The sequence below is a fragment of the Ornithorhynchus anatinus genome, chromosome 1, assembly GCF_004115215.2.
Source record: "Ornithorhynchus anatinus isolate Pmale09 chromosome 1, mOrnAna1.pri.v4, whole genome shotgun sequence".
In the NCBI taxonomy this organism is placed as follows: domain Eukaryota; kingdom Metazoa; phylum Chordata; class Mammalia; order Monotremata; family Ornithorhynchidae; genus Ornithorhynchus; species Ornithorhynchus anatinus.
In genome coordinates this window covers 163,690,754-163,718,686 of record NC_041728.1, presented here as the reverse complement: position 1 = coordinate 163,718,686, position 27,933 = coordinate 163,690,754, and the positions used below count along the sequence as shown (strand labels likewise).

The window sequence follows — 27,933 nt, the reverse complement described above, 5'->3', positions numbered from 1 at the left end:
ACACTCCTGATTGACTTTCTAATGGGATCTCTGTTCCTCTTGTGGGTTCCCTTAAATCTCCAATTTCTGATGTCTCGAATAACCTCCCACAACTTTAATCTAGCCATACAAATGAGTCCTGGCCCAGAGTAGGTCCTGATTTGTGCCAAGGGTGTGGTAAAAAAAGCTGATCATCTTTATGTTTCTCCTGAGGGTGAGGAGGTTGGGCAGGTATGACATTCTTGTGGGTTAATTATGTTTTGGTGCTTATGAGCAAGCCTGTCTTAATTCTCAATTTCTACCCTATTCCCTCGTGGACTGTGGGTAATAAACAATTATAGGGTCACGCAGTCCAGTGAAACAAATGTTGGAGAGGTGATCGAACTTCCCCACATTGCTCACAGTTCGGACTTTGGGGATTGCGGGCCTGGAGAGCTCTCTATTTCTTCCCCCCACATCTTTAGGGAGGAGGCCTGAACCTGACCTCTGCTCTTCCTGCTTCCCTGACATGATGCGGCAGGTGCTCAGGTGGGAGGGGAAGTTAGGTGAAAAAGGGAAGTCCCGGATCCTGGAAGGACTTGGAATCTTTGGTTCTTTCTTTTGCTCCCAGCGGTGATGGGTTTTACAAGAATGACCTGCTGATGCTCCAGTCCCCAGCTGAAAAGTATCGTCCAGATCAGTTCCTGAGTTCCGGCCCAGGTAAAGGAGCCCCCGTCTCCTTTTCTGAAGCTGCATAGAAACCCTTCTGAGAGCTAGATCGCAACAACAGGGGAGCACTGGGGAGTCTCCTGGAGCCCTCCACTTCTCAGGATCTGGGTATCGTGGTCCGGGGGGTACACCTGGAAGGCTTCACATCGGGTCAGATGAGGTTCCCCTCTGAGACAGGGTGGGAGAGGTTTGTTCACATGGCCTCCTGACCCTAGAAATGCAGCATTCATTCAATCAATCAATGGTATTTATCGAGTGCTACTGTGTGCCAAGAACTGTACTAAGCGCTTAGGAGAGTTAACAGAGTTGGTAGACACGTTCCCTGCCCACAGCAAGCTTATAGTCAAGAGTGAGAGACAGACATAAAGAAGAGCAGCATGGCCTAGAGCAGAGGACACTCCCCAGGATTGAGGACCTGGGTTCTTATCCCAGCTCCTCCATTTGTTTGCTGTGTGACCTTGGGCAAGTCATTTAACTTCTCTGTGCCTCAATTACCTCATCTATAAAATGGGGATGAAGACTGTGAGCCCTGTGTGGGACAGGGCCTAAATTAGACCCAATTATCTTATATCTATCCCAGTGCTTACTAAAGTGCACATAGTAAGCACCTAACAAATAGCGTTATTATTATTATTATTAATAATAATTATTATTATTATTATTGTTGTTGCAAATTGTGGATATGGACATAAGTGCTATGGGGCACATATCAAGTGCTTAAAGCGTACAGATCCAAGTGATGTAGAAGGGAGAGGGAGTAGAGGAAATGAGGAAAGAAAGTTGGGAAAGGCCTCTTGGTGGAGATATGATTTTAATAGTGCTTGAAAGGAGGGGAGAGCTGTGATCTATTGGATATGAAGGGAGAGAGAGTTCCAGGCTGGAGGCAGAACAAGGGCAAGGGGTCGGCACTCTGTTGGCTTTAAAGCTCTCCATCACCTTGCCCCTTCCTACCTCACCTTCCTTCTCTCCTTCTACAGCCCAGCCCGCACACTCCGCTCCTCTCATGCCAACTTTCTCACTGTACCTCCATCTCACTTGTATCACTGCTGACTCCTGGCCCACATTCTACCTCTGGCCTGGATTGCCCTCCCTCCTCAAACCCACCAAACAACCACTCTTCACCCCATCAAAGCCCTACCGAAGGCACACCTCCTCCAAGAGGCCTTCCCAGACTAAGCCCCCTTTTCCTCAGCTCCCCCCTCTTCCACTTCACCTCAACTTGCTCCCTTTGCACTTCCCCCTTTTGTATATATCTATAATTCTATTTATTTATATTGATGTCTGTTTACCTGAATTGATGTCTGTCTCCCCCCATCTAGACTGTGAGCCCACTGTGGGCAGGGATTGTCTCCCTTTATTGCTGTATTGTACTTTCCAAGTGCTTAATACAGTGCTCTGCACACAGTAAGTGCTCAATAAATACAATTGAATGAATGAATGAATGAATGAATGAATGATAGATGAGATAGAGGAACAGTGAATAGTAAGTTGGCATTAGAGGAGCAGAATGAGCATGCTGGGTTGTAGTAGGAGAAGCAGCATGGCTCAGTGGAAAGAGCATGGGCTTGGGAGTTGGAGGTCATGGGTTTGAATCCCGGCTCTGCCACTTCGCAGCTGTGTGACTGTGGGCAAGTCATTTAACTTCTCTGTGCCTCAGTTCCCTCATCTGTAAAATGGGGATTAAGACTGTGAGCCTCACGTGGGACAACCGGATTACCCTATATCCACCCCAGTGCTTAGAACAGTGCTCTGCACATAGTAAGCACTTAACAAATAGCAACATTATTATTATCAGTGAGGTAAGTCAGGGCAAGGTGAAGGACACGGCAGCAAGGTGGGACCGACCAACCCCCCCCCGGCAAGAAATCCTGCCACCGAGCACCTCTCCAATTCTTGCTTATTTTAGGACAGTGTGATCTGCTACTCCCAGTACACTTTGCTTAGGTAAATAGGCAGCTCAAATAAAAGAAGTCCTGAAGGAAAAAGTAGCTCCATAATTCCCTGTTCTAAAACAAACGGGGGGTAAGCTATTGGCAGAACCAGCATCTCGGTGAAGACCATGAGGGATGAGAGTGAAGATGATGGTGATAAATGAGAGGCACCATTTTTCTTTCATGTTGACATTGTGAGAATGAGGAAGAACTGGTGTTTGTTCAGGGATGCCAACACCCAACCCAGAACCCCAGAGAACACCTGTTATCATAGTTTCTTCGGCAACAATAGTGTAAACATCATGGTCATCTTCCTCCAAATACTTCTCAGTGACCCACCCTCCCGCTGGGGTTTTCTGGCTTGGGGGTTGCCCTCAGGACAGACCCCTAATTCCCAGGGAAGCCTCAGTCTAGATATACGCCCTCTCGGTCTGTCCTCCAGGGCTGGGGGTGAGGGTTGGAGACTGGTGAATAGCCATTCAACCTTGCTGACTTTTGTTTCAGTTTGCCCCCCCCCCCCCGTCCCCCTCCGTAGCTCAGTGATAGAGACCATGTGGAAGTTTAGGGAAGCATGGCGGTGCAGTAGATAGATAGACCGGGGCCTGGGAGTCAGAGGACCTCTATTCTAATCCCAGCTCTACCACTTGTTTGCTGAGTGACCATAGGCAGGTCAATTGGACCTCAGTTACCTCAGCTATAAAATGGGGATTCAATACTTGTTCTCACTTCTACTTGACTGTGAGTCCCATGTGGGACAGGGACTATGTCCCACCTGATTAACTTGTATCTACCCCAGAACTTAAAGCAGTGCTGAACAAATGCCGTTTAAAAAAGGCAATAATAATCAATCAGTCATATGTATTGAGCACTTCCTATGCACAGACCACTGTGCTAATCTCTTGGGAGAGTACAACAGAAATAGCAGATATGTTCCCCACCCATAATGAACTTACAGTCTTGTGGTATTTAAACACTTACTATGTGGCAAGCACAGTACTAAGTGCTGGGGTAGAAACAAGACAATCAGGTTCCACATGGGCACACAGTCTAAGTAGGAGGGAGAACCAGTATCCCCCCACCCCTGCTATTTTTCTGATGAGAAAATGGGAAAACTAACGCACAGAGAAGTGAAGCGACTTGCCCAAGATCACTCAGCAGGTCCTGGGACTCCCAGGCCCATGTGTTTTCCAGTAGACCGTGCTGCTTCCCAAGGAGAGGTCAGGTATAGCTTGTTCTAAGGCAGGAAGTCCATCTGGGGAGAATCTAGGAGCCTGATATGGACAAAGGGCCGACTGGCTCAAGGGTTATGGCACAAAATTTCAGGGTGGGAGAACAAAGTTGAGGGAAGAGCAGAGGACATTTTCACCCAATCAATTGATCTATCAATCATATTTATCAAGTGATTACTGGGTGCGAAGCACTGTATACTGTAACAGAGTTTGTAGAAAAATTCCCTGACCACAACAAACTTAAAGTCTAGTGGGGGAGACAGACATAAGTATAAATAAATGCATTACGGATATGTAATTAAATGCTGTAGGGTTTAAGGAGGGGGGCAGATCCTAGTACAAGGGTGACAGTGAAGGGAGTGGGAGAAGAGGAAATGAGGGCTTAGTTGGGGAAGGCCTTTTGGAGGAAATGTGCTTTTAATAAAGCTGTGAAGGTGAGGAGAGTGATCCTCTGTCGGATATAAAGAGAAAGGGCGTTACAGTACAGATGCAGGTTGTGGACGAGGGCTCGGAAGTGAGACATTTGAGATTGAGGTACAGTGAGTAAGTTGGCTTTAGAGGAGTGAAGCTTGTGGGTTGGGTGGTAGTAGGAAATCAGCGAAGTAAGATAGGAGGGGGCAAGGTGATTGAGTGCTTTAAATCCAATGGTAAGGAGTTTCTATTTGATGCCGAGGGGAAGCTCTTGAGGAGTGGGGAAACACAGAATGAATGTTTTTGTAGAAAAATCACCCCTAACCCCTCTGGCACTGATGAGTCAGTAATATAACCCCTCAGGGTTAGCCTGATTCTTTGCCTGGGGGTCAGGCAAAGGGGAAGGGGAGGGAGAGGGCACAACCGTGACCTGGGAGTGCGAGTCAAGGAAACACAGAACACATTTGGAGGACTTGGAGGGGAGGGAGAAGGTGCAGTATCCAATAGTCATGTCCTTAAAGTACAGGTTAAATCTTGAAGGAAATGCGGGTCCTGCTGGGGCGTTAGGTCCTGGCCCGACCAGGGACCCTGTGGCGGTTTCCCCCTCAGGACTCCGGGGGCTGCGGGTGTACCATCTACAGAAGGAGGTGAGACCCAACTACCGGCTCAAGTGTCTACAGTGGCTGGAGGAGAATCCTGTTTGGCACAGTTGGGCCCAGGCCCAGCTGTCTTGCCCCTGCACCTTGTGGCAGGCATGGGAGGACCCGCGCTTCTGGTGGTCCAGAGCAGGTAACCCCTTCCCTCCCCCCTCCCTCGGATACTCAGCCCCATCCTCTCCCCATTCTATCTGCTTTTCCCCCAACTCCTCCACCCTCTCCCCGAACTTCCTGCTCCTCTGTTTCCACAGTTCCTCTTAGAGCTACAGTTTACTCACACTCCCTCTCTCTGCTGACCTTTGGGGAGGTGAAGTCCCAAAGTATGGAAACCTGATGGCATCTTCCTCTTCCTCTTCCCCCATCCCTCTCCCTGCCCCCTGGGGGGAGAGGGGATGGATGGGTAGCCAAGGGACCACGGGACTGAGCTGGAGTTCATTGCAGGCTGGATGGCAGGCCGCAGGAGGCAACTATGCAGCTTCTCATCGTGGCAAGGTGGTGTCTGCTGCAGTTACGATCACTGGGGAGCATTTCTGAATGGACAGAGGATTAGGGACCCATGGCAAGAAGGTGAGTCTGTCCCCGGGTGGCCTGACTTAAGAGTGAGCTACAGACATGAGAGACACTGTTTTCCCAACTTCTAGACTCTAAGCTTGTCCTCTATACCTGTTGTGGACAGGGACTATGTCTGATTATTGTTCTGTTGTACTCTCCCAAGTGCTTAGTACAGTGTTTTTTACACAGTAAGAGCTTGATAAATATGATTGAATGAATGGTTGAATGAACCTCATCTCCCACTCTGACATAGCCCTCCTAATCCTATATCACCTTCTGCCAATTATGGATCCATCTCACATGCCCAGACTCTGCAAGACCTTCCTGAAATCATCCCCATCCCCTGGTCTCAACCTGCAGTGGGGTGAACTGGGGAGGGTTGACTCAGAACAGACTTGTCCTGAAGTTGTGGAGGCTTTTGGGAGGCAGGGTTAGACCCAATTCTGAGAGGTTTCCAAGAAACTTTTTTTAATGGTATTTGTCACATAGCAACTACTATGTGACAATCACTGAGGCTCATAGTCTCAATCCCCATTTTACAGATGAGGTAACTCAGGCACAGAGAAGTAAAGTGACTCGCCCAAGATCCCACAGCAGACAAGTGGTGGAGCCGGGAATAAAACCCAGGTGCTTCTGACCCCCAGGCCTGTGTTCCATCCACTAGGCCACTAGGTCAAGCTGGAATACCCTTCTAGACTGTGAGCCCGTTGTTGGGTACGGATTGTCTCTATTTGTTACCAAATTGTACTTCCCAAGCACTTAGTACAGTGCTCTGCACACAGTAAGTGCTCAATAAATATGATTGAATGAATGAATGGAATAGCCCTGCAGAGGAGAACCAGGGCATCTGACTAGCTTCCTGTCAGGTCTAGACTATCTCTATCACATAAAGGGCCTTAGGTGCCCCAGGAGCTCCTTTCTCCTGACTCAGTTAACTTGTTTGGAGATTCTCAAGATGGAATTTCATACTGCCTGAGGGCTCTTTCCTCCATCCTCTCTGGCCCCAAATCTTCCCTCCCTGAAGCCAATGCCCTTTCCGAAAGGTAGGTAGCCGAGGTTCTCTTTGGGGATGGATATTATTCAGAAAACGTCAGTGGGAACTGTGCCCAGAAGGCTTTGATTACTCTGCCCTGGGAAACCTCCTTCCTCTCCCTCCCCCCACCCCAGGGCACAGGCTGATTTGAGCTCTGTTTGAGGCCTAGCAAAGTGTGATGGCAGGATCAGCTGTCTGACATGTACAAGTGGGACCTCAGAAATGAGCGCCTATTGAAGTTGAATCTCACGGACTCTTGCGCAGCCTCGGGGGCAGAACTGGGTAGGGAAAGAACATAGGAAAAACACACACTCCAGCTGAGCAGAATTGGTCCTTGACTTTGCAGCCCTTTGCCTTAAGACTGTATCTAACTCCCAAGCCATCCCTTAATGCGCTGCTTTTCTGAACTCTCCTCCAGACCGGGAGATTGAAGCTCAAAATTGGTGCTGCCTCTGGAACGATAACCCCTACTTCTGTCAGCTGTACAGGCAGAGGTGGCCACCTGTCACCTGTGCTGGATACAGGCCACCTTGGATAGGTGAGTATGATGCTTTTGGGGCTGATGGTAGGGCCAAAAGATAGATTACCTAGCAAGCTCCTCAGGGGGGAAATCAGGATCTGGGTGGAGCTGGGAATAGAACAGAAGCTTCCAGGAGAGGAACCAGAAGGCCAGGGAAAGGGCTAGTTTCTTATGGGCCAGAGATACAGAGGGGGTGAGCCCAGAAAAAGGGCAAAAGGGAGTGGTTAAACTCAGACGATCAGTCAGGAAGGAATGGTTTCAGGAGTCCCTGAATTACTTCTCCTCCTGCTAACAGTAGGAAGCCTTGGGTCTCTGCTAGTTGAGGAATGTGGGTAGTCAGAAGGGCAGAGAACTAAAGATAAGCACCCTTCACGTCACCAATCATAGCCACCATGCCAATACGACCTCTTTATTCTCTTGCAGCATGGATGTTTGGGGATCCCCACATCACCACCCTGGATGGCACCACATACACCTTCAATGGCCTGGGCGACTTCCTGTTGATGAAGGCCAAGAGCGCGAACTCTTCCTTCTTACTGCAAGGACGCACGACGCAGACGGGCACTGCCCCCGCCACCAACTTTATGGCATTTGCTGCCCAGTATAACTCCAGTGGCACTGGCATCATCACAGTGAGTGAAGCAGAGAGTCAGGGCCAGGACTGACCCCTTGCCCTTCCCCTCAATGCCAGGGGGAAACTTCCCTCTCCCCTCCATCATGCTCCAGCCCAAGACCTGCGAGGGATCACAAAGGACTGACCAAAAGGGATCAGGAAGGAGAAAGGAGGAGAGAGAGAGAAGAGAGGGAGAGAGAAAGAGAGAAAGAGAGAAAGAGAGGAAGGAAGGAAGGAAGGAAGGAAGGAAGGAAGGAAGGAAGGAAGGAAGGAAGGAAGGAAGGAAGGAAGGAAGGAAGGAAGGAAGGAAGGAAGGAAGGAAGGAAGGAAGGAAGGAAGGAAGGGAGGGAGGGAGGGAGGGGAGGGAGGGAGGGAGGGAGGGAGGGAGGGAGGGAGGGGAAGGAAGGAAGGAAGGAAGGAAGGAAGGAAGGAAGGAAGGAAGGAAGGAAGGAAGGAAGGAAGGAAGGAAGGAAGGAAGGAAGGAAGGAAGGAAGGAAGGAAGGAAGGAAGGGAGAGAGAGAGAGAGAGAAAGAAAGAAAAGAAAGAAAGAAAGAAAGAAAGAAAGAAAAGAAGAGGAGAGGAGAGGAGAGGAGAGGAGAGGAGAGGAGAGGAGAGGAGAGGAGAGGAGAGGAGAGGAGAGGAGAGGAGAGGAGAGGAGAGGAGAGGAGAGGAGAGGAGAGGAGAGGAGAGGAGAGGAGAGGAGAGGAGAGGAGAGGAGAGGAGAGGAGAGGAGAGGAGAGGAGAGGAGAGGAGAGGAGAGGAAGAAAGAAAAGAAAGGAGGAAAGAAGGGATGGGGGGTGGAGCATGTGTGTGTCAGTGTCCCTGGGTTCAAATCCTGAATCGGCCCCTGACAATAATAATAACTGTGGTATTTATTAAGTGCTTACTATGAGCCAAGCACTGTTCTAAACACTGGGGGAGATACAAGGTAATCAGGTTGGACACCGTCCCTGTCCCACGTGGGGCCCACCGTCTCAATCCCCATTTTACCGGCGAGGGAACTGAAGCACAGAGAAGTGAAGTGACTTGCCCAAAGTCACACAGCAGACATGTGGCAGAGCTGGGATTAGAACCCATGACCTTCTCACTCCCAGGCCCCTGCTCTATCCACTAGGCAATGATGCTTCTCGATAATTATGGTATTTGTTAAGCTGACTTGTCCTGTATCCTGCTGGCCTCTGCCCCTCTGGGTCTCTCCCACTCTGTAACACAGATTACACGACCCCACCTTCCTTCCGGGCCTGACAGTCCCACTTTCCTTCCAGGTTCAGTGGTTGCTGCAGCCTAATGATATGATCCAGGTTCTGCTCAACAATCAGACTGTCAACTTCAACTACTCTGAAGGTAGGATCAGGGCCGTCTGAGGCTCGGGCTCCAGACACGCGAAGCGAAGGCTTAGCGCGGGATCACGTTCAGGACACCTCTTTTCTCTTTCTGACTCCTCTGCCTTGCCTCATGGCTCAACTGCTTTCCGCATTGGGGCACCAGAATGTCTCCAGCTTTCCCTGGGTAGTAGTAAATAACCTCAGGATATTAATTTTCTGGACTCCCTGTGGCAGGACATAGGGCCTGGTGGAGACCTGTGACTCGTCTGTCCAGACCTGTTTCTAGTTCTCAGGCTTCCAACCTCGCACTCGTTCCAAATTTGATTCTCTCTTCGTTTTCACCTGCTGTGTCTCCCTGCTTTCCAGGCATAGAGCGGGGTGTACATAACATCTCTGGAGTCCAGCTGTTCCGCAACAACACCGTCTCGGCCACCTTCGATGGGGCTGTGGCGGTCACTGTGTCGGCAAACTTCAACATCCTGTATGCCTTCACCAGCCTTCCAGAAGAGTACTTCAACAAAACACAAGGCCTTTTAGGTAAGGAGCAAGAATTTCAGGTCCTACAGGGCTCTGGAGACTGGTCCCACGGACTCAGACCAGATAATAGCAGCAAGAAGCAGGAAAGAGCTCTAGAAAAGGAAATTATCTTCTCCCTAACAGAGAGACTATGGTCATCCTTGTGGCCTTTGAGGAAGTGGGAGGGAAAGCCAGCACTGTACTTGACTCTCACAAGGACTGCGTGTGGCTTTCGACGGTTGAAGGCAGAGATACGCAGGAAGTAAAGGCAGAGATATGCAGGCGTGCTCGTAATTATGATCGTAAGAGCAGATTTGCCAGTGACTTCTCTGTCATTTCTTTCCCCTGAGCCCACTGCTTAGGCATCATGCCCTACCACTGTTTTTTATGGCATTGGTTAAGCACTTACCAAGTGCCAGGCACTGAACATGATATTAGGTTGGACACAGTCCATGTCCTACCTGGGACTCACAGTACAGATGAGGTAACTGCGGCGCAGAGAAATGAAGTGACTTGCCCAAGGTCACACAACAGACAAGTGAGAAGCAACATGGCTTAGTGGATAGAACGCGGGCCTGGGAGTCGGAAGGACCTGGCTTCTAATTCTGCCTCCACTACTTGTCTGCTCTGTGACCTTGGGCAACTCACTTCACTTCTCTGTGCCTCAGTTACTTCATCTGTAAAATGGGGTTTAAGACTGTGAGCCCCATGTGGGACAGGATCTGAGTCCTACCTTGTATCTACCCCAGTGCTTAGTACAGTGTCTGGTACACAATAAGCACTTAGCAAATACCATTTTAAAAAGTGGGGGACCTGGGATTAGAACCCAGGTCCTCTGACTCCCAAGCCTGTGCTTTATCCACTAAGCTAAGATGCTTCAGAATTAGCAGATATGTTCCCTGCCCACAATGAACTTATTCCCATTCTACAGATGAAGAAACTAAGGCAAAGAGAAGTCACACTCTCTCAGTCACAAAGCTGGGACTGAGGAGTTTTCTTTCCATGAGGTCTCACTGTCTCCCTTCGGTAAACATAGTTCATTTTTCATCTCAAATCTTCAGCAGCACACAGGATTAGGGGTCAGGAAAGTTCAATCAATCAATCAATCGATTTTATTGAATATTACTGTGTGCAGTTCACTGTACTAAATCTTGGGGAGAGTATAATAGAATTAGTAAACACGATTCATACCCTCAAGGAGCTTACTCTCTAGGAGGGTAGGGAGACATTAAAAGAAACTCCAGATATGAAGAGGATGGAGAGGAGGAAATAGATTCGTCTATAATAGGGTAACTAAGAGACTCAGTTAAATCTCTCAGTTGCCTGTTCCCTCCTCCCTCCCTTTCTCCCTGCCCTTCTTAGGTAATAATAATAATAATGGTAATTGTTTAGTGCTTACTATGCGCCAGGCACTGTACTCAGCGCTGGGGGGGATACAAGCAAATCAGGTTGGACACAGTACCTGCCCTGCCCGGGGATCACAGTCTTCATCCCCATTTTCCAGATTAGGCAACTGAGGCACAGAGAAGTGAAGTGGCTTGCCCAAGGACACACAGCAGGCAAGTGGGAGAGCTGAGATTGGAACCCATGACCTTCTGACTCCCAGTCCCTTGCTCTATCCACTATGCCATGCTGCTTCTCATAAAATGAATGTGAAGGTGGGAGGGTTACTACCTACTTACTCTGTTATATTGATCTCTCCCAAGTGCTTAGTACAGTGCTCTGCACACAGTAAGCACTCACTAAATAGCACTGATTGATTGATTGAAACCTTGGCATCAGGCAGGACCACTTCCAAGCCATCCTCAACAAATTATCCACCATTCATCAATCCATGGCATTTCCTGAGCTTTTACTATGTGCAGAACACTGTACTAAGTGTTTGGGAAAGTACAATATAATAGAGCTGGTAGACACTATTTCAGCCTTCAAGTAGTTTACAATCTAACAGGAGAGACTGACATTAATCAATTTAGTGTGAGCTTACTGTGTGCCAAGGACCAAACTAAGTGCTTGGGAGACTCCAACACAACCGTGTTAGTAGACACGTTCCCTGCCTTCAACAACCTTACAATCATAAATTTACAGCTTATATTAAAATCGTTTATGCGTTAAGGCCTTTTGGGGAAGGAAAATCCACCTTCCACTGCTCCTAAGTCTAGTGTGCCTCCTTTTTTGTAGTGTTCTTCTGATATTCTAGTTGTGCTGGGGACTATGGCTCCCTGGAGAAGGGCTAAAGAGAACCAGGAGTATGAGACAAAAACTAGACCTCACTAATCAACCTATGCCTCTTCTGTTCCCTTTCCCCCAGGTGTCTGGAACTCGGACCCGACTGATGACTTCAAAATGCCCAACGGCTCCTCCATTCCCGCCAACAGCTCTGAGGAGAGCATTTTCCATTATGGAATGTCCTGTGAGTCCCTCCTTCCTGGGTCCTTGGTCCTACGTTCCCCCGCTGGACCTGATCCTCCTGATCCTGATCTGTGGTCTGATCCCACATGAGACAAGTCTCCTGCCTGGGGTGCTGTGAAAAGTCTGTAGCCCTGGAATGTATGATCCCAAACCCAGCTGAGCCCCAAATCACTTCCAAAGAGAGCGGGGAGACCCAAGTGTCCCATGGGCTGCTGGGACTCGTAGTCCCAGGAGACACAAAGGGTTATCTGTGTGTGAATCATGGTCACCATATTGACAGGGCCCATGCTCTCCTCCAACCCGGAGAGACCCAAAGGAGGGAAAGTGGGTGTTCTGCCTTTCCGTGGCCCAGCCAGGGTAGATCTCCAGCCCAGAGTGGCTAACTACAACCCACTTATAGTCCTCCTTGGGTTCTCTCTCAGGATGGGGCTGATATTGTGGCATTTTTCCCTGCCAATATCAACTCTGCCATTCATAATAATTATTAATCATTGTGTTATTTTTTGAGTGCTTAGGCAAGCTCTATTCTAAGCACTTGGGGTAGATACAACTTAATCAGTCAGACACGATCACCATCCCACATGGGGCTCACCATCTAAGTAGAAGGGAGAAGAGCAACTGAATCCCCATTTTACAGTTCAAGAAACTGAGGGACAGAAAAGTTAATTGACTTGCCCAAGGTCACACAGTAGGCAAGTGAGGGACCAGGTTTAGAACTCAGGTCCTCTGACTCGCAAGCCCATGCTCTTTCACCTAGACCATGCTTCTCCTGCTCTCGTTCCTCCGGCTTGGGTGGAGGGGCAGGATGGAGAGGGGAGCTTCCCTCACCCACACAAATTAGGGCAGTGATGTGAGCCTCGCAGAAAAAGAAGTCTGGGAAACTGACCGTCCATTTCCCCCAACTCTCAACCATCATCGGGCGCCTCCTGTTTTGCAGGGCTCCTCAGCACCGAAAGCCTCTTTACCGACAAGCCAGGAAGGCAGCCTGGCAACTTCACCCCCGTCTTTCTAACTAAGCTGATAGGTGAGAACACGACGTTCTATGAGGAAGCAAAAAAGCTGTGTAACAACAGCCAGGAGTGTATCTACGATGCCCTGGCCACAAAGAACATAAACTTCGGTCTGAGAACCAAAAGCTTCCAGGACAACTTCTTGAAGATGAATACGAGTCTCAGTAAGTGGCCCACGGGATGGTTTGGGGTCCAGTGAAGCTGGAGACCCCCTCCCCAAGCTGAGCCTGCTTTACCACTGTCTTCCTCTGATGGACAGATTCCCCTCAACCCTGAAGGGTGAGGACAGAACCACCCCAGCAGGGTCCTGGTTTGTCATAATGCCAAAATATGGTCTCCCCGTCGGCCAGGGTGGGTCGTGGGGAAGGAAGATGGGAAATGGCTGGAGCACGGTCTCACGTCTTGAGTTTCTGATCTGTGTTCCAGACCAATTCCCTCCATCTTTGACTGGACAGATTGATATCCATGCCTTCATGCAGAAGACTAAGATTGTAACTTACAGTTCCTACCACTCTGGAGTTAAGTTCACCCTTGAAATTCATCCTAATTCTGCCGACTTCAATATCAACGGTACTGGGACCCGGGCCCCTCCTCCAGCGGGGTCTGTTTCAGGGGGCTCGACTCTGGAGGCAGCTCTTCCTGCATGCCGGGATCCACCGGACCAAGGATGGGCCGGGAAAAGCCACTGGTGGGAGGCGCCCAGAGGGGAGGAGCCGAAGGAGAGCGAGGAGGGATGAGGAGCTGGAAGATCAGGGGCAAAAGCTGTAGAAAGAGGCTACATAGTGCTGGATCTTGTCCAGTCAGTCCGTGGGGAAATCCTGAAAGGACCCACTTACCTTGGACCCTGAGTTTGAAAGCCCTGGGGGCTAGTGGATGGCAGACCTCCCCTCCCCGGCACAAGTCAGGCCTTTGAAACAGCCGTAAGCCAGGCAGGGAGGCTTGGGTCCCCTCAAGCATTTCCTGAAGAGGGAAGGCAATGAGGGCATTGGCATGGGTGAGGAGCGGGGAGCAAAATTCACAGGTGGTGTGGAAAACCCATGAATCAGGAGGAGAGTCAGCCGGATGGGGAGATGCAGAGAGACACATCCACCTCAACTCCTAAAGACCATATCTCTCTCTCTGGGCAGACAATGGGACCCTGGCCTGGACCCCGCGTTCCCTGGACCCATTCACACTGACCATCAGAGCGACGGACGTCATCGGCTTATCCTCCACGCTCTCGCCTACCTTTGTGGTCTGCAACTGTTCCAGTGAAAGTCTGTGTGACTACAACCAGACCACCAAAGTGAACAACTCCTCCCTCTACGTGAGTGCCTCCCTCCCACCTCCAATCCTTTAGGTTGTTGGGTAGCAAGGGAGGGTGATGGGTAGAGCAAACATAGTGCCTGAAATGCCTTCCGCCTTCACAGTCCAGCAGACCACCACTCTCCCCATTCATAGCCCTTCTGAAAGCCCATCAATCCTCTAGACTGTAAGCTCCTTGCGGGCAGGGAACATATCTACCAACTCTCTTGCCCCATGCAGCATGGCGCAGTGGATAGAGCTCGGGTCTGGGAGTCAGAGAAGCTCAGGGGTTCTCATCCCGGCTCTGCCACTTGTATGGTGTGTGATCTTGGGCAAGTCACTTGACTTCTCTGAGCCTCAATTACCTCATCTGTAAAGTGGGGATTGAGACTGTGAACCCCACGTGGGGTAGGGACTGTGTCTAACCCAATTTGCTTGTATCCACCCCAGCACTTACCATGTGGCTCGCACATGGTAAGCGCTTAATAATTACTATTATTATTATAATAGTTTATGTTAATACCATGTGTTAAGCACTGACTGTTCTAAGCCTTGGAGTAGATGCAAGTTAGTCAGTCAAGTGTATTTATTAAGCACTTACTGTGGACAGAGTACTGTACTAAGCTCTCGGAAGAGGACAATATAACAGTAAAACAGACACAATCAGGTTGGATCTTGTCCCTGTCCCTCACCAGGCTCACGGTCTAAGTAGCGGGAAGAACTGGTATTGAATAGTTATTTTACAGATGAGGAAATTGAGGCACAGTGAAACTAAGTGACTTGCCCAAGGCCACAGCAGGCAAGTGGTGGAGCAGGGATTGGGAGCTTTTGATTCCCAGGCCTGGGGTCTCGACTCTAGGCCTCACTGTCTACTACACTGTACTCTGCCAAGTGCTTAGTGCAATCATCTAAGCGTTCAATAAATATCATTGACCGATTGATTTGTTTCTCATCTCTCCATCTTGTCTTTCTCCCAGCTGCCTCTTCAACACTTCCATGTTACTTACCCACTTGGATACTAATTCCCACTCCCACATAGCATTTTACGTGCATATCTTCAAACTCTTGCTTCTCCCTCTTGTGATTCATTCTAGTACCTGTCTCCTCCGCCATACCGTAAACTTCCGGAGGGTAGGATTAGTGTCTACTAACCCTAATGTACTCTCCCAAACACTTAGTACAGTGCTCTGCACAGAGTAAACGCTCAGTAAATGCGATTGATCGATTGAAAAGCCCCCCGGGGCTGTGGCGTTTCCCTGGCCGGCCTCAGAGACCGGATCTTGCATTCCAGGTGGCAGCCTGTAATTGTGCGCTGGGCTCCTTGGGGGCTTTCTGCCAATACCCCATTGATGTCTGTGAGGCCTGCTTCCCCAATGTCACCTGCCTGCCTGGGAAAGGATGTGGGCTCTGCCCTGGGAATCTCATCGGAGACGGGATGCACTGTGCAGGTGAGGCCCGGGACTGGGGGACGACTGGGAGGGAATGGGGAGCGGGGCAGGCAAAGTGAACGGGGGATGGGGATTCTGGAGAGATGGGAATATGTTCGGCCGGTGCGGGGGGTGAACCTGGTTTGGGGACCGCCTTTGCTCATCCACTCTCAAGGAGGGAGGAAGTGGCCTGTATAACCCAAAGCAAAAGACAAACCACGGGCACGGCTAGGACTTCACTTCCTCCTTCCTGGTATTGGCGCATCTGACATCCTCTCTGCTCCTCCTGCAGGCTGTGAGTCTATGCCCTGCCCTGCGGATTACTGTGGTAACGGCGGGACTTGCCACATCTCTCCAAACACCGCCTGCAAGCCCACCTGCACCTGCCCCCCGGCTTTCACCGACGCCCACTGCCGCGTGGCTGGTAAACCTTTCTCGCCGACGATCGTGAGAGGTACGTCCCGCTCCCCGGTCCGCCGAGTAACCCGGGTACGGGAAATAGAGTGGCACCCTGGGCAAGTGCCGCCCCCATATCCAGGAAACACGATCGGGCGGTGACTTCCCGTGGGGCTATGGGGAAGTCCCTCACCATCTCTGAGCGCCCACAGAATGGGACCGATGGTCCTGGCCCCTTGGAAAATGGTGTGGTGAGCCCCAAGGGAGACGCTTGGGCAGACCCAAGATCTTCGTAACAGTCCCCATAAAGTTCACTCACTCCCTTTCTGACTCTCCAGAACTGCCCCGGAGAATCGTCCAGCTCCTGCTCAGCGAAGAAGAGAGAGCCAGGCAAGAGGACGTCAATGCCTCGGTCAGTGTTCTGTGGGTCCAGGCTCTTGGTCAGACACCTCTGATCCATCGTTCTCCTAACCCATCTTGGATCTTGAAAGGCAGCGTGGCCTATTGGAAAGAGCATGGGTTTTGGAGTTAGAAGAATTGCATTCTAATCCTGGCTCTGCCCATTGCCAGATTTGTGACCTTGGGCAAGTCCCTTCACTTCTCTGTGCCTCAGTTTCTGTAAAATGGGGATTATATACCCATTCTCCCTCCTGCTTAGACTGGGAGCCCACATGAGACAAGGACTGACTATGGCCAACTTGGTAAACTTAAAAATTGGGGTATTTGTAATGTGATTACTAAGCGCCAAGCGGTGTACTAAGTCCTGGGGTAGATATAAGAAAATCAGGTCCCACGTGGGGCTCAGAATCTAAGTACTGGGGTACATTAACTGGCATCAGTTAATCAATCAATCAGAGGTATTTAATGAGCACTTACTATGTGAAGAGCACTGTACTAAGCACTTGGGAGTGTACAACAGAATTAGCAGGCACGTTCCCTGCTCATAATGAGTGCATCTATCCCAGAGCTTAGAATAGTGTGTGACACATAGTAAATGCTTAATAGATTCCATAAACCATATTGGAGCAATCAGTCATGAAACTACCCTCTTGGGCTTTCTAACATTAATAATAATTGCAGTATCGATAAAGTGCTTACTGTGTGCCAGGCGCTTTTCTAAGGAAGCAAATGGGGTTGAACACAGTCCCTGTCCCACGTGGGGCTCACAGTCTTAACCCCTATTTTACAGATGAGGTAACTGAGGCCCAGAGAAGTGAAATGACTTGCCCAAGGTCACACAGCACACCCGTGGCAGAGCCAGGATTAGAACTCAGGTCCTCTGCCTCTCAGGCCTGTGCTCTCATACGGCCCAGCAGTTTCTCTAACATTTCAAATGAGCTGGGTAGGGAATACCTGATAAGATTGCAAGGCCTTTGTGGACTGGAATCATGTCTTCGTCTGCTAATTCTATTGTGTTGTACTCTCCCAAATGCTTAGTACAGTGCTCTGCCCATTGTAACCACTCAATAAATGCCATTGATTAACTGATTGATTGAATAGCCCTATTCAACTCCCTCAGACACTGAGGACAGGAGCTCTGTTCACGGTAGCCCCTCATTCCGTACTTTCGATTGAATAAGCAGCGTGGCTCAGTGGAAAGAGCCCGGGCTTGGGAGTCAGAGGTCATGGGTTCGAATGCCGGCTCTGCCACTTGTCAGCCGTGTGACTGTGGGCAAGTCACTTCACTTCTCTGGGCCTCAGTTCCCTCACCTGGAAAATGGGGATGAAGACTGTGAGCCTCACATGGGACAACCTGATTACCCTGTATCTACCCCAGCGCTTAGAACAGTGTTCTGCACATAGTAAGCGCTTAACAAATACCAACATTATTATTATTCTTATTATTATTCCGTTCTTTCGATTGAATAAGCAGCGTGGCCTAGTGGAAAGATCACGGGCCTGGGACTCAGAGGACCTGAGTTCTAATCCCTGCTCCACCCCTTGTCTGCTATGTGACCATGGGCAAGTCACTCAACTTCTCTGTGCTTCAGTTCCTTCATCTGAAAAAAGGGGATTCAATACTTGTTCATCCTCCTGATTATCTTGTATCTACCCCAGTGCTTAGTACAGTGCTTGGCACATAGTAACGCTTAACAAATACCACAATAACAACTATCAGAGGCTTGAAAATCTTCGGGCAGAACTGCCATGTCGGCACAGAGTTAGCCTAGAAGGGACATTCCACCCCCTCTCCTCAACACTGCATACAGTGGTAGATAATAATGTTGGTATCTGTTAAGCGCTTACTATGTGCAGAGCACTGTTCTAAGCTCTGGGGTAGATACATGGTAATCAGGTTGTCCCACATGAGGCTCACAGTTAATCCTCATTTTACAGGTGAGGTAACTGAGGCCCAGAGAAGTGAAGTGACTTGCCCACAGTCACATAGCTGCCAAGTGGCAGAGCTGGGATTCGAACCCATGACCTCTGACTCCCAAGCCCGGGTTCTTTCCACCGAGGCACGCTGCTTCTCTGATGATAGATGGTAGATGATACTTGCTCTAATTCCCAAGCCAAAATCAGGATGTTTATCCATCAAACTCAGTGGTTCCAGGAAGGAGCAGAATGGCCTAGGGGAAAGAGCCCAGGGCTGGGAGTCGGAGGACCTGGGTCCTACTCCTGTCTCTGCCACTTGTCTGCTTGTCTGCTGTTGTGTGCTGTATCTGCTGTAGGCAAGTTACTTCTCTGAACCTCAGTTTCCTCTTCTGTAAATCAGTCAGTCCGTATTTATTGAGCACTTACCGTGTGCAGAGCACTGTACTGAGCACCCGGGAGAGTACACTATAACAACAAACAGGCATATTCCTTGCTCACAGCGAGGTTGCAGTCTAGAAGGGGAGTCAGACATTATTATAAATAAATAAATCACCACTTCAGTACCTGCCTCTGAGCTCCTTGTGGGATAGGGACTGTGTCCAACCTAACTTGTATCTAGGCCAGCGTTTAGAACCGTGCTTGACACATAGCAAGCACTTAACAGATATCATTATTATTAGCATCTTCATTATTATCATTATTGTCGTTGCTGTTGTTATTACTATCGTATCTAATCCATTCCCCTGCCTCCCTCTCTCCGCCAATCCAGGTTGCTTGCATCTTGAATTCCCTGGTGGTGAAAACTTTTGACAGGAACAGTTTAGTGATGAATTAGTAAGTGAAGCCTCGGGCAGCTTGGGCACCGGGTCCTTCCTGTAGAAACATGAAGCCCCAACCCCTCCGACCCCTTTACCCTTCCACCCGCATCCCTCGCATTCATTCAATGGTATTTACTGAGCGCTTACTATGTGCAGAGCACTGTACTAAGCATTTGGAATGTACGATTCGGCAACAGATAGAGGCAATCCCTGCCCAATATCGGGCTCGCTCTAATGGCCTCCTCCTCTCCCGCCCCCTTGAATCCCACCAGCGCCAACCACTCCATCCACGTGGGGAATGTCCTGATCCAACACTGGAACGTGACGTCCGAGTTCCGGTACATCCCCACCAGTAACATCTCCTTCCTGAACGAGCGGTTGGTGACGGCCATTGTGGAAGCCTTCGAGCGCAAGGTGTGCACGACCCAGAGACAGGCTAAGAGCACCGTGAACTTCAAACCCACTCCAACCAGGGCAGACATCCGGGATATTTCCTCAAGTGAGTAGCGTTCTCCCGGGTTGAGGGGTGGGAAATTGTGGTGGGGAAGGAACCCCCAAGCACTCATCCTATCCGTCCTTGATTACCGTCCCCAGCCTCTTCCTCTTTGCCTCCTGTCTCTTCCTCCTTCATCCTGCTGCGCGGATCATTCTTCTACAGAAACGTTCAGTCCATGTTTCCCCACTCCTCAAGACGCTCCATTAGTTGCCCACCCACCTCTATATCAAACAGGAATTCCTTACCATTAGCTTTAAAGCAGTCATTCACCTTGCCCCCTCCTACCTCACCTCCCTGCTCTTCTACAACAACTCCGCCAGCACACTTTGTTCCTCCAGTGCTCCAGTGGTACTCACTGTACCTCCATCTCGTCTATCTCGCCGTCGATCTCCCTCCCGTGTCCTGCCTCTTTCCCGGAACGCCCTCCCTCTTCGTTTCCTACAGACAGAATTATTATTATTATTATTAGATAATTGCTCCCCTCCACTTCAAAGCCTTTTTGAAGGCACATCTTCTCCAGGAAGCCTTCCCTGACTAAGCCCTCCACTCCTTTTCTCCCACTCCCTTCTGCACCGCTCTTACTTGCTCCTTCATTCATCCTCCTTCCCTTTCCCATGGTACATATGCATATATCTGTAATTTATTTATTTATTTTATTTATATTAATATCTATCTCCCCCTCTAGACTGTGAGCTCACTGTGGGTCTGATGTTATACTGTACTCTTTCCCAAGTGCTTAGTACAGTGCTTTGCCCAGAGTAAGTGCTTAATAAATACGATCATCAATAATAATAATAATGATAATAGTGAGCAGTCAGGTGTCCCTGGATTCCATATGCTCTCTTGGTGGCGGGGGGGGGGGGCACTGCCAGACAGAACTCACACTGTACCCATCTTGAGGGTGGGTGGGGTGGGCGGGGGACCCTTTCAGCCCCTGACCATTCTCTTCCTCTCTTTCCCCGGTGCCCTTGGCAGGCAACATCGATGAGCTGAAAAAATACTTTGAGTGCAGAGACTACCCCGGCTACGTGCTCGTCTTCAGAGAGGAGCCTGGCTTGATTTGTGTGTCCCCCTGTGAGGAAGGGTACTGCCAGAATGGGGGCAAATGCCAGCACCTACAGGATGGGCCGCACTGCAGGTGAGGTGGGGGAGGAGGTTTGGGGGGGTCCCAGGGAAATGGGGGTGGGAGGGAGCAAGGAGGGGAAGGGGGAGATGGGGGGTGGCAGGGAGGGCAAAGAGGGCCAGGCAGAGGGGGATGGGGTAACTGATTCATTGATTCATTCAATCATATTTATTGAGTGCTTGCTCTGTGCAGAGCACTGTACTAAGCGCTTGGAGAGTACAATTCAGCAATAAATAGAGACAGTCCCTGCCCACAGCGAGTTTACAGTCTGGAGTGGGGGGGAGACAGTCATCAAAACAAGTAAGCATCAATATAAATAAATAGAATTATAGATATAGACATATATACAAAAGTGCTGTGGGGTGGGGAGGGGGGGAAGAGCAAAGGGAGTGAGCCAAAGTGCCGTGGAAAGGAGGGGGGTTGAGGAACAGGGGGCTTAATCTGGGAAGGCCTCTTAGAGGAGGTGAGCCCTCAGTAGGGCTTTGAAGGGGGGAAGAGCGATTGTTTGGCAGATTTGAGGAGCGAGGGCGTTCCAGGCCAGAGATAGGACGTGAGCCAAGGGTCAGCGGCGAGACGGGCGAGATGGAAGCCCAGTGAGAAGCTTAGCACCAGAGGAGCGGAGTGTGTGGGCCGAGATGGAGAAGGAGGGAAGGGAGGGAAGCTAAGAAGTGGGTAGATCGAAGCAGCATGGCAGAATGGTTAGATCACGGGCCTGGGAGTCAGAAGGTCATGGGTTCTTATCCTGGCTCCACCATCTGTCTGCTGTGTGTGGCCTCAGGCACGTCGCTTCACTTCTCTGGGCCTCAGTTCCCTCATCTGTAAAATGGGGATTAAGAGGGCGAGACCCATGTGGGACAGAGACCGTGTCCATCCCTAATAGCTTGTATCCACCCCAGAGCTTAGTACAATACCTGGCACGTAATAAATGCCTAACAAATACAATTATTTTTACTAGCTAAACAGGTTGGATATAGTCCCTGTCCCAAAGGGGGCTCAAAGTAATAATCCCTATTTTACAGATAAGGGAACTGAGGCACAGAGAAGTGTAGGGACTTGTCCAACCAAGGTCACACAGCGGACAAGTGGCAGAGCTGTGATTAGAACCTAGGTTCTTCTGCCTCTGAGGCCTGTTCTCTATTCACTAGGCCATGCTGCTGAGAAGCAGCGTGGCTCAGTGGAAAGAGCATGGGCTGGGGAGTCAGAGGTCATGGGTTCAAATCCCAGCTCTGCCACTTGTCAGCTGTGTGGCTGTGGGCAAGTCACTTCACTTCTCTGGGCCTCGGTTACCTCAACTGTAAAATGGGGATTAAAACTGCGAGCCCCACGTGGGACAACCTGATCACCTGGTATCCCCCAATGCTTAGAACAGTGCTTTGCACATAGTAAGCGCTTAACAAATACCACCATTTATTTTTATTCTTTTTTTCCTTAAGAAGAAGCATGGGGGAAGAGCAGGGAGGGGGCGGGGAGGGGCAAAAGTAGGGGAGAGAAGGGGTGGAGAGGAGCAGGGTGCGGGGGGTGTGGGGAAGATTTTGGAGCACAGCCCTCAACAGCAAGGCCTCTACTAGGAACAGAGAGGCTAGATTTCCACGTTGGGAAAAATCAGAGCAGGTCTTGGGTGAAAGAGAAAAAGGGAAATCACCAAATGTGGGCACAGCATGGCCTAGTGCAAAGAGCCAAACCCTGGGAGTCAGGAGACCTGGCAATTTACTTGCTGTTTGACCCTGGGCAACTTCTTTATGCTTCGGTTTCCTCGTCTCTAAAATGGAGATTAAATACCTGGTCTCTTTCAATCAGTGGTATTTATAGAGCCTGAACTGGGTGCAGAGCACTGTACTAAGCGGTTGGAAGAGTTCAGTACAGTAGGGGTGGTAGACCCAATCCCTGCCCTCTTTGAGGATCATGTCCCTGCCATCAAGGAACTTGTACTCTTTAGACGGTGAGCCTCAGAGACTGGGTCTGATCTGTTTACCTTTCATCTACCCCAGCGGTTAGTAGAGTGCTTGGCACACAGTCACCGCTTAAGAAATACCACCGGAAGCAGCACGGTGGAGTGGATAGGGCACGGGCCTGCGAGTCAGAAGGTCATGGGTCTAATCTGGACTCCACCACTTGTCTGCTGTGTGACTTTAGGCAAGTCACTTCACTTCTCTGGGCCTCAGTTACCTCATCTGGAAAATGGGGATTGAGACTGTGAACCCCAGATGGGACAACTCGATTTGCTTGTATCCACCTCAGTGCTTAGCACAGTGACTGGTACATAGTAAGCGCTCAATGAATACCATCATTATTATTATTATTATTAGTCCCCCCCCCAGAATGCTTTTCCAGAGGCCTCCGTCGCTCCCGGGAGCTTGCAGGGGGCTCATCTCCAGCTGGATTCCTGTAGTTGGTCACTCACCTGGCCTAAACCGTTAGGTGCCTGGCATGGCGGGGATAAGGGTAGAGGGACAGTTGCTCCGAGGTCATTTCCAGCTGTCGCTGACCGGCCACAGATCCACCTCCCCCTGGCATCAGCTGGTTCAGCTGGGGCAAGGCAGACGGTCAGCCTTAATGTCATCTGGCGGCCCACCGGTCAGCGGTCGCTCCTTTCACTTGCGGGTCGGCCAGGATTCCGGGCAGAAAGGCCGGGGGTGACGGTCGAATCTGGCTCCCCCGGCCTCGGTGACGGGGCTCTGTTCTCTCTCCCCAGCTGCGTCCCCTTCTCCATCTACTCTCCGTCGGGCGAGCGCTGCGAGCAGCTGGGGATCAGACTGGGGGCCTTCTTCGGCATCCTCTTCGGGGCACTGGGTGCCCTCGCCCTGCTGGGAGTCGTCGCCTTCCTGGTCGCGTACCTCTGCCGTTACGAGAGGAGCTGGGCCTCCGGGTGAGGACCACTGGGTGAGGGGTGGGCTAGGAGCCAGGCTGAGGGTTTAGCCGGCTGGGGAGTCCTCCCAACTCACCTGTGATTGGTGTGCTCGGAGGCAGGGTTGTGGCCAGCTCTCTCGGTCAGAGAATGCTGGATAGGGGGCTATAGGAGAGGTGGATTGTCTGGGTGAAGAGAGAGGCGGGGCAGGAGCTGAGCCGCTGAGGAGACCGTCCTAAACTGAGAGTCCAGTGGCCCCCAATTACCCATTCATTCAATCATATTCGATAAGCGCTTACTCTGTGCAGAGCACTGAAATAAGCACTGGGGAGACTACAATATAACACATTCCCTGCCCACAACAAGCTTACAATCTAGCCTAAGAGCTTACAGTCTAGAGGACAAGCTTACAGCTGCTGCTGTCCGGATCTGGCCAGAGGGAAGAGACTCTCCCTGGCTCAGGGGTCTCCTGGAGGTAGGGGAGGGGAAGCGAGGGGAACTGAGTCAGGCTGCTGCCAACTTTTCTCATCCACCTGTCTGTGCTCCGCCTTCCAGGGACCCGATGAACTTCTATGAGAACCAAGGTGAGTCGCTCCTCAGAAATGAACCACTTCAAAGCTTCTCTAGTTTGTAAGCTCCTTGTGAGCGGGGAACGGCGCGTTATCGACTCTCTTTAAAGTGTACTCTCCTGAGCTCTTAGTAGAGTGCTCTGTACACAGCGCTCGATATGTACAATCGATTGCATGTCCACTAGAAGCTTTAGGATATAGGGCTATCAAATACCCTCCGTTCCACATATCCACAAATACACACATATCTCAGCAGCCCACCTCTCCCCTGGCCCCCGTCTCCCTGTCACCACACTCTCATCCAGCTGCCTTTTTAAATCACTTTTTTTTTAACATATTGCTACCCATCTGAGCTGGGGTTAGTAGGGGAGGGGAGAAGGTGTGAAGGGCGAGGGGCTGGTTGTGGGAGGGATCTGTCCCCCCCCCACATCTCTTTTAACAATGATAGTAATAATAATTCACTCATTCATTCAACCATATTTACTGAGCACTTACTGTGTGCAGAGCACTGTACTAAGAGCTTGGGAAAGTACAACAATAACCAGACATGATAATAAATAAGAATAATAACTATGGTATATGTTAAGTGCTTACTATGTGCAAAGCACTGTTTTAAGTGCTGGGGTAGATACAAGGTAATCAGGTTAGAAACCGTCCCTGTCAATCATTCATTTATTCATTCAGTCAGTCATATTTATTGAGCACTTATTGTGTACCCAGCACTGTACTAGCGCTTGGAATGTACAGTTCGTCAACAGATAGAGACAATCCCTACCCAACAATGGGCTCACAATCTAAAAGGGAGAGACAGCAAAACAAAACAAGTATTCAGGCATCAAAGCCATCAAAATAGATAAACAGAATCATAGATATATAAAAAATATCATTAATAAAATAGAGTAATAAATAATATATACAACTATACACAAGTGCTGTGGGGAGGGGAAGGGGGTAGGGAGGGAAGGAGGAGGGGCAGAGAGGAAGGGAGGATTCAATCTGGGACCAAATGGAACTCACAATCTTAATCCTCATTTTACAGATGAGGTAACTGAGGCACCGAAAACTGAAGTGACTTGCCCAAGCTCACACAGCGGACAAACGGAGGATCAGGGATTTGAATCCACGTCCTCTGACTTCCAAGTCCGGGCTCTTGCTGCTTCCCTTAATAACTGGGATATTTGTTGAGGGATGTACTAAATTCTCATTTCCATTATTTGTCCTCACTTCTGCTTCACCTATGCCCTTAGTTCTATATCCCTGAAGCACTTAGTATTCCCCTCGCCTCCAGCCTCACGGCACTTAGATACGTATCTTTATCCTCTGCCATTTCCCCTATCCTTAATTCATTTCAATGCCTACCCCTGCCCGCCCACCCATTGTACAGCATGCTCCTAAGCGCTCAGTTCAGGGCCTATACACAGTAAAGACTTGATAAATACCATGATTGATTGATAGACTTATAAACGCTGCAGTAGATACAATATAAGATCAGTGGCTTTCTGAGTGCTTAATACAGTGCTCTGCACACAGTAAGCGCTCAGTAAATACGACTGAATGAATGAATGAGGCAGCCTGGCCTAGTGGATAGAGCACAGGCCTGGCAGTCAGAGGACCTGAGTTCTAATTCATTCAATTGTATTTATTGAGCGCTTACTGTGTGTAGAGCACTGTACTAAGCGCTTATAATCGCAGCTCCTTCATTGGTCTCCTATGGGACCCTGGGCAAGTCGCTTAACTTACCTGGGCCTCAGTTTCCTCAACTATAAAGTAGGGATTCAATACCTTTTTTCCATCCTACTGAGGCTGATCACCAGGTGGGGCAGGGCTTGAGTTCAGCCTGATTATTTTGAATCGAGTTTACCTCAGAGCTTAGTTCAGCCCAGTGTATAGAGTACTAGTCTGGGAGTCAGAAGGATCTGCGTTCTAATCCCGGCTCCACCTCTCGTCTGCTGTGTGACTTTGGGCAAGTCACCTCACTTCTCAGTTACTTCATCTGTGTTGTGGGGTTTAAGACTGTGAACTCCATGTGGGACAGGGGCCGTGTCCAACCTGATCTACCCCAACACTTCGAGCAGCGCCTGGCACACAGTAAGCGCTTAACAAATACCTCGGGGCCTCGGGCCTGTCGCCTTCCCTCTCACTGATTCTCTTCTCACTTCTCAGCTTTCTGGACGCTGAATACAACCTCGCCAGAGGCCTCCTTGGAGCCCCAACTTCAGAGCTGGAGACCACATCTGGAGAAGGTCCAACTAGGCTCCACAGTACGCCCACAGCGGTCCAGGCGGGGAGGCAGGGAGTGAGGGAAGCCTGGGGCCCAGGCAGGGCAACGGGCTTCTTGTGGGGACGGGAGACACGTGCTTAATACAGTGCTCTGCACACAGTAAGCGCTCAATAAATACGACTGAATGAAAATGAAACCCCTGAGATCAGAGCCAACCAGTTGGTAAAGCAGGAACGACTGGAGCCCCTCTCCCAGGGATTTTTAGGAATAGTACAGATCCATCCAAACGGACTAAAAATAAATATATTGTGGTATTTATTAAGTGCTATGTGCCATGCACTATAATAAGAGCTAAGTACAAGATAATTGGGTTGGACACAGTCCTCCTCCCTCATCAGGCCCATTTTACAGATAAGGTAACTGAGGTACAGAGAAGTTACTTTCCTAAAGCCACACAGCAGGCATGTGGCAGAGATGGGATTAGAATCCACGTCCTCTGAATCCACGTCCTAATGTCTGTCTTCCAGGCCCGAGCTCTTTCTGCTAGACCATGTGGTGTCCCGCTGCCTGCAGTCCAGGGGTGGGATGGGCCCTCTCAGGTCTTGAGGACACCCCCTCCCTCCCCACTCCAGCCCTATAACCCTTCTGTACATATCTCTGTACTCTGGAATTCATCAGTCAGTTGATGGTATTTATTGAGCGCTTACTGGGTGCAGAGTGCTTGGGAGGGTTCATTCCCTGCCCATGGGAAGCTCAGTGCCTCTCTTCCCCACCAGACTGGGTGCTCCTTGAGGGCAGGGAATGTGTCTGCCGACTCTGTTGTATTGTACTTTCCCAAGTGCTTACTACAGTGCTCTGCACATAGCAAGTGCTCAACAAACGTTGATTAATTGATTGATTCCTCACTCCTTCGCAAGTCTTCCAAGCTGAGGCTGTAGGCTTCCCCTTCGGTCCAGAGTCCTTACGATTCAATCAATCAGTCAGTGACGTTTATGGAGCACTTACTGTGTGTAGAGTACTAAATTGAGTGCTTGAGAGAGTACAGTAGAAGCAGTCAATCAATCATATTTATTGAGTGCGTACTGCGGGCAGAGCATTGTCCTAAGCACTGGGGGGATTTCAATATAACAATAAATGAACCCATTCCCTGCCCACAACAAGCTTATAATCTAAAGGGTGAGACACAAATTTATATAAATAAATAAATTACAGATATATACATAAGTGTTGTGGAGCTGGGAGGGGGGGAAAAGGAAAGGGAGCAAGTCAGGGAGATGCAGAAGGGAGTGGGAGATGAGGAGAAGTAGGGCTTAGTCAGAGAAGGCCTCTTGGAGGAGATAGGCCTTCTATCAGGCTTTGAAAGCAGGTAGAGTAATGTCTGTCGGATATGAGGAGGGAGGGCGTTCCAGGCCAGAGGCAGGATATGGATGAGAGTTCAGCGGCAAGATAGACGAGATATGACACGGCCGATAGACGTTTTTCCTGCCCGCAAGGAGCTTACAGTCTAGAGGTCCGTCTTCACGTGTGTTCTTTCTCTTCTCAG

The 27,933-nt window shown here is 49.9% G+C and overlaps 1 protein-coding gene across 3 annotated transcripts in view; it reads left to right on the top strand.

Annotated features, from left to right (window-relative positions):
• MUC4 (mucin 4, cell surface associated) overlaps nt 1–27,933 on the top strand; it is a 32,419-nt gene that overhangs the window by 4,224 nt on the left and 262 nt on the right. Inside the window, exons 6-25 of one of the 3 annotated variants that reach the window (XM_029066920.2) lie at nt 590–678; nt 4,868–5,047; nt 5,356–5,481; nt 6,918–7,037; nt 7,443–7,651; nt 8,898–8,976; nt 9,324–9,494; nt 11,785–11,886; nt 12,823–13,059; nt 13,322–13,465; nt 14,023–14,201; nt 15,471–15,627; nt 15,899–16,060; nt 16,341–16,414; nt 19,088–19,152; nt 19,409–19,635; nt 20,608–20,770; nt 23,448–23,621; nt 24,156–24,184; nt 26,333–26,412. In XM_029066920.2, coding sequence (XP_028922753.2) covers nt 590–678; nt 4,868–5,047; nt 5,356–5,481; nt 6,918–7,037; nt 7,443–7,651; nt 8,898–8,976; nt 9,324–9,494; nt 11,785–11,886; nt 12,823–13,059; nt 13,322–13,465; nt 14,023–14,201; nt 15,471–15,627; nt 15,899–16,060; nt 16,341–16,414; nt 19,088–19,152; nt 19,409–19,635; nt 20,608–20,770; nt 23,448–23,621; nt 24,156–24,184; nt 26,333–26,412 — 2,767 coding nt within the window. Of the gene's footprint in view, nt 1–589; nt 679–4,867; nt 5,048–5,355; nt 5,482–6,917; nt 7,038–7,442; nt 7,652–8,897; nt 8,977–9,323; nt 9,495–11,784; nt 11,887–12,822; nt 13,060–13,321; nt 13,466–14,022; nt 14,202–15,470; nt 15,628–15,898; nt 16,061–16,340; nt 16,415–19,087; nt 19,153–19,408; nt 19,636–20,607; nt 20,771–23,447; nt 23,622–24,155; nt 24,185–26,332; nt 26,754–27,933 lie in introns of those variants that run through there. The other 2 variants (XM_029066917.2, XM_029066921.2) reach the window with 2 other exon arrangements.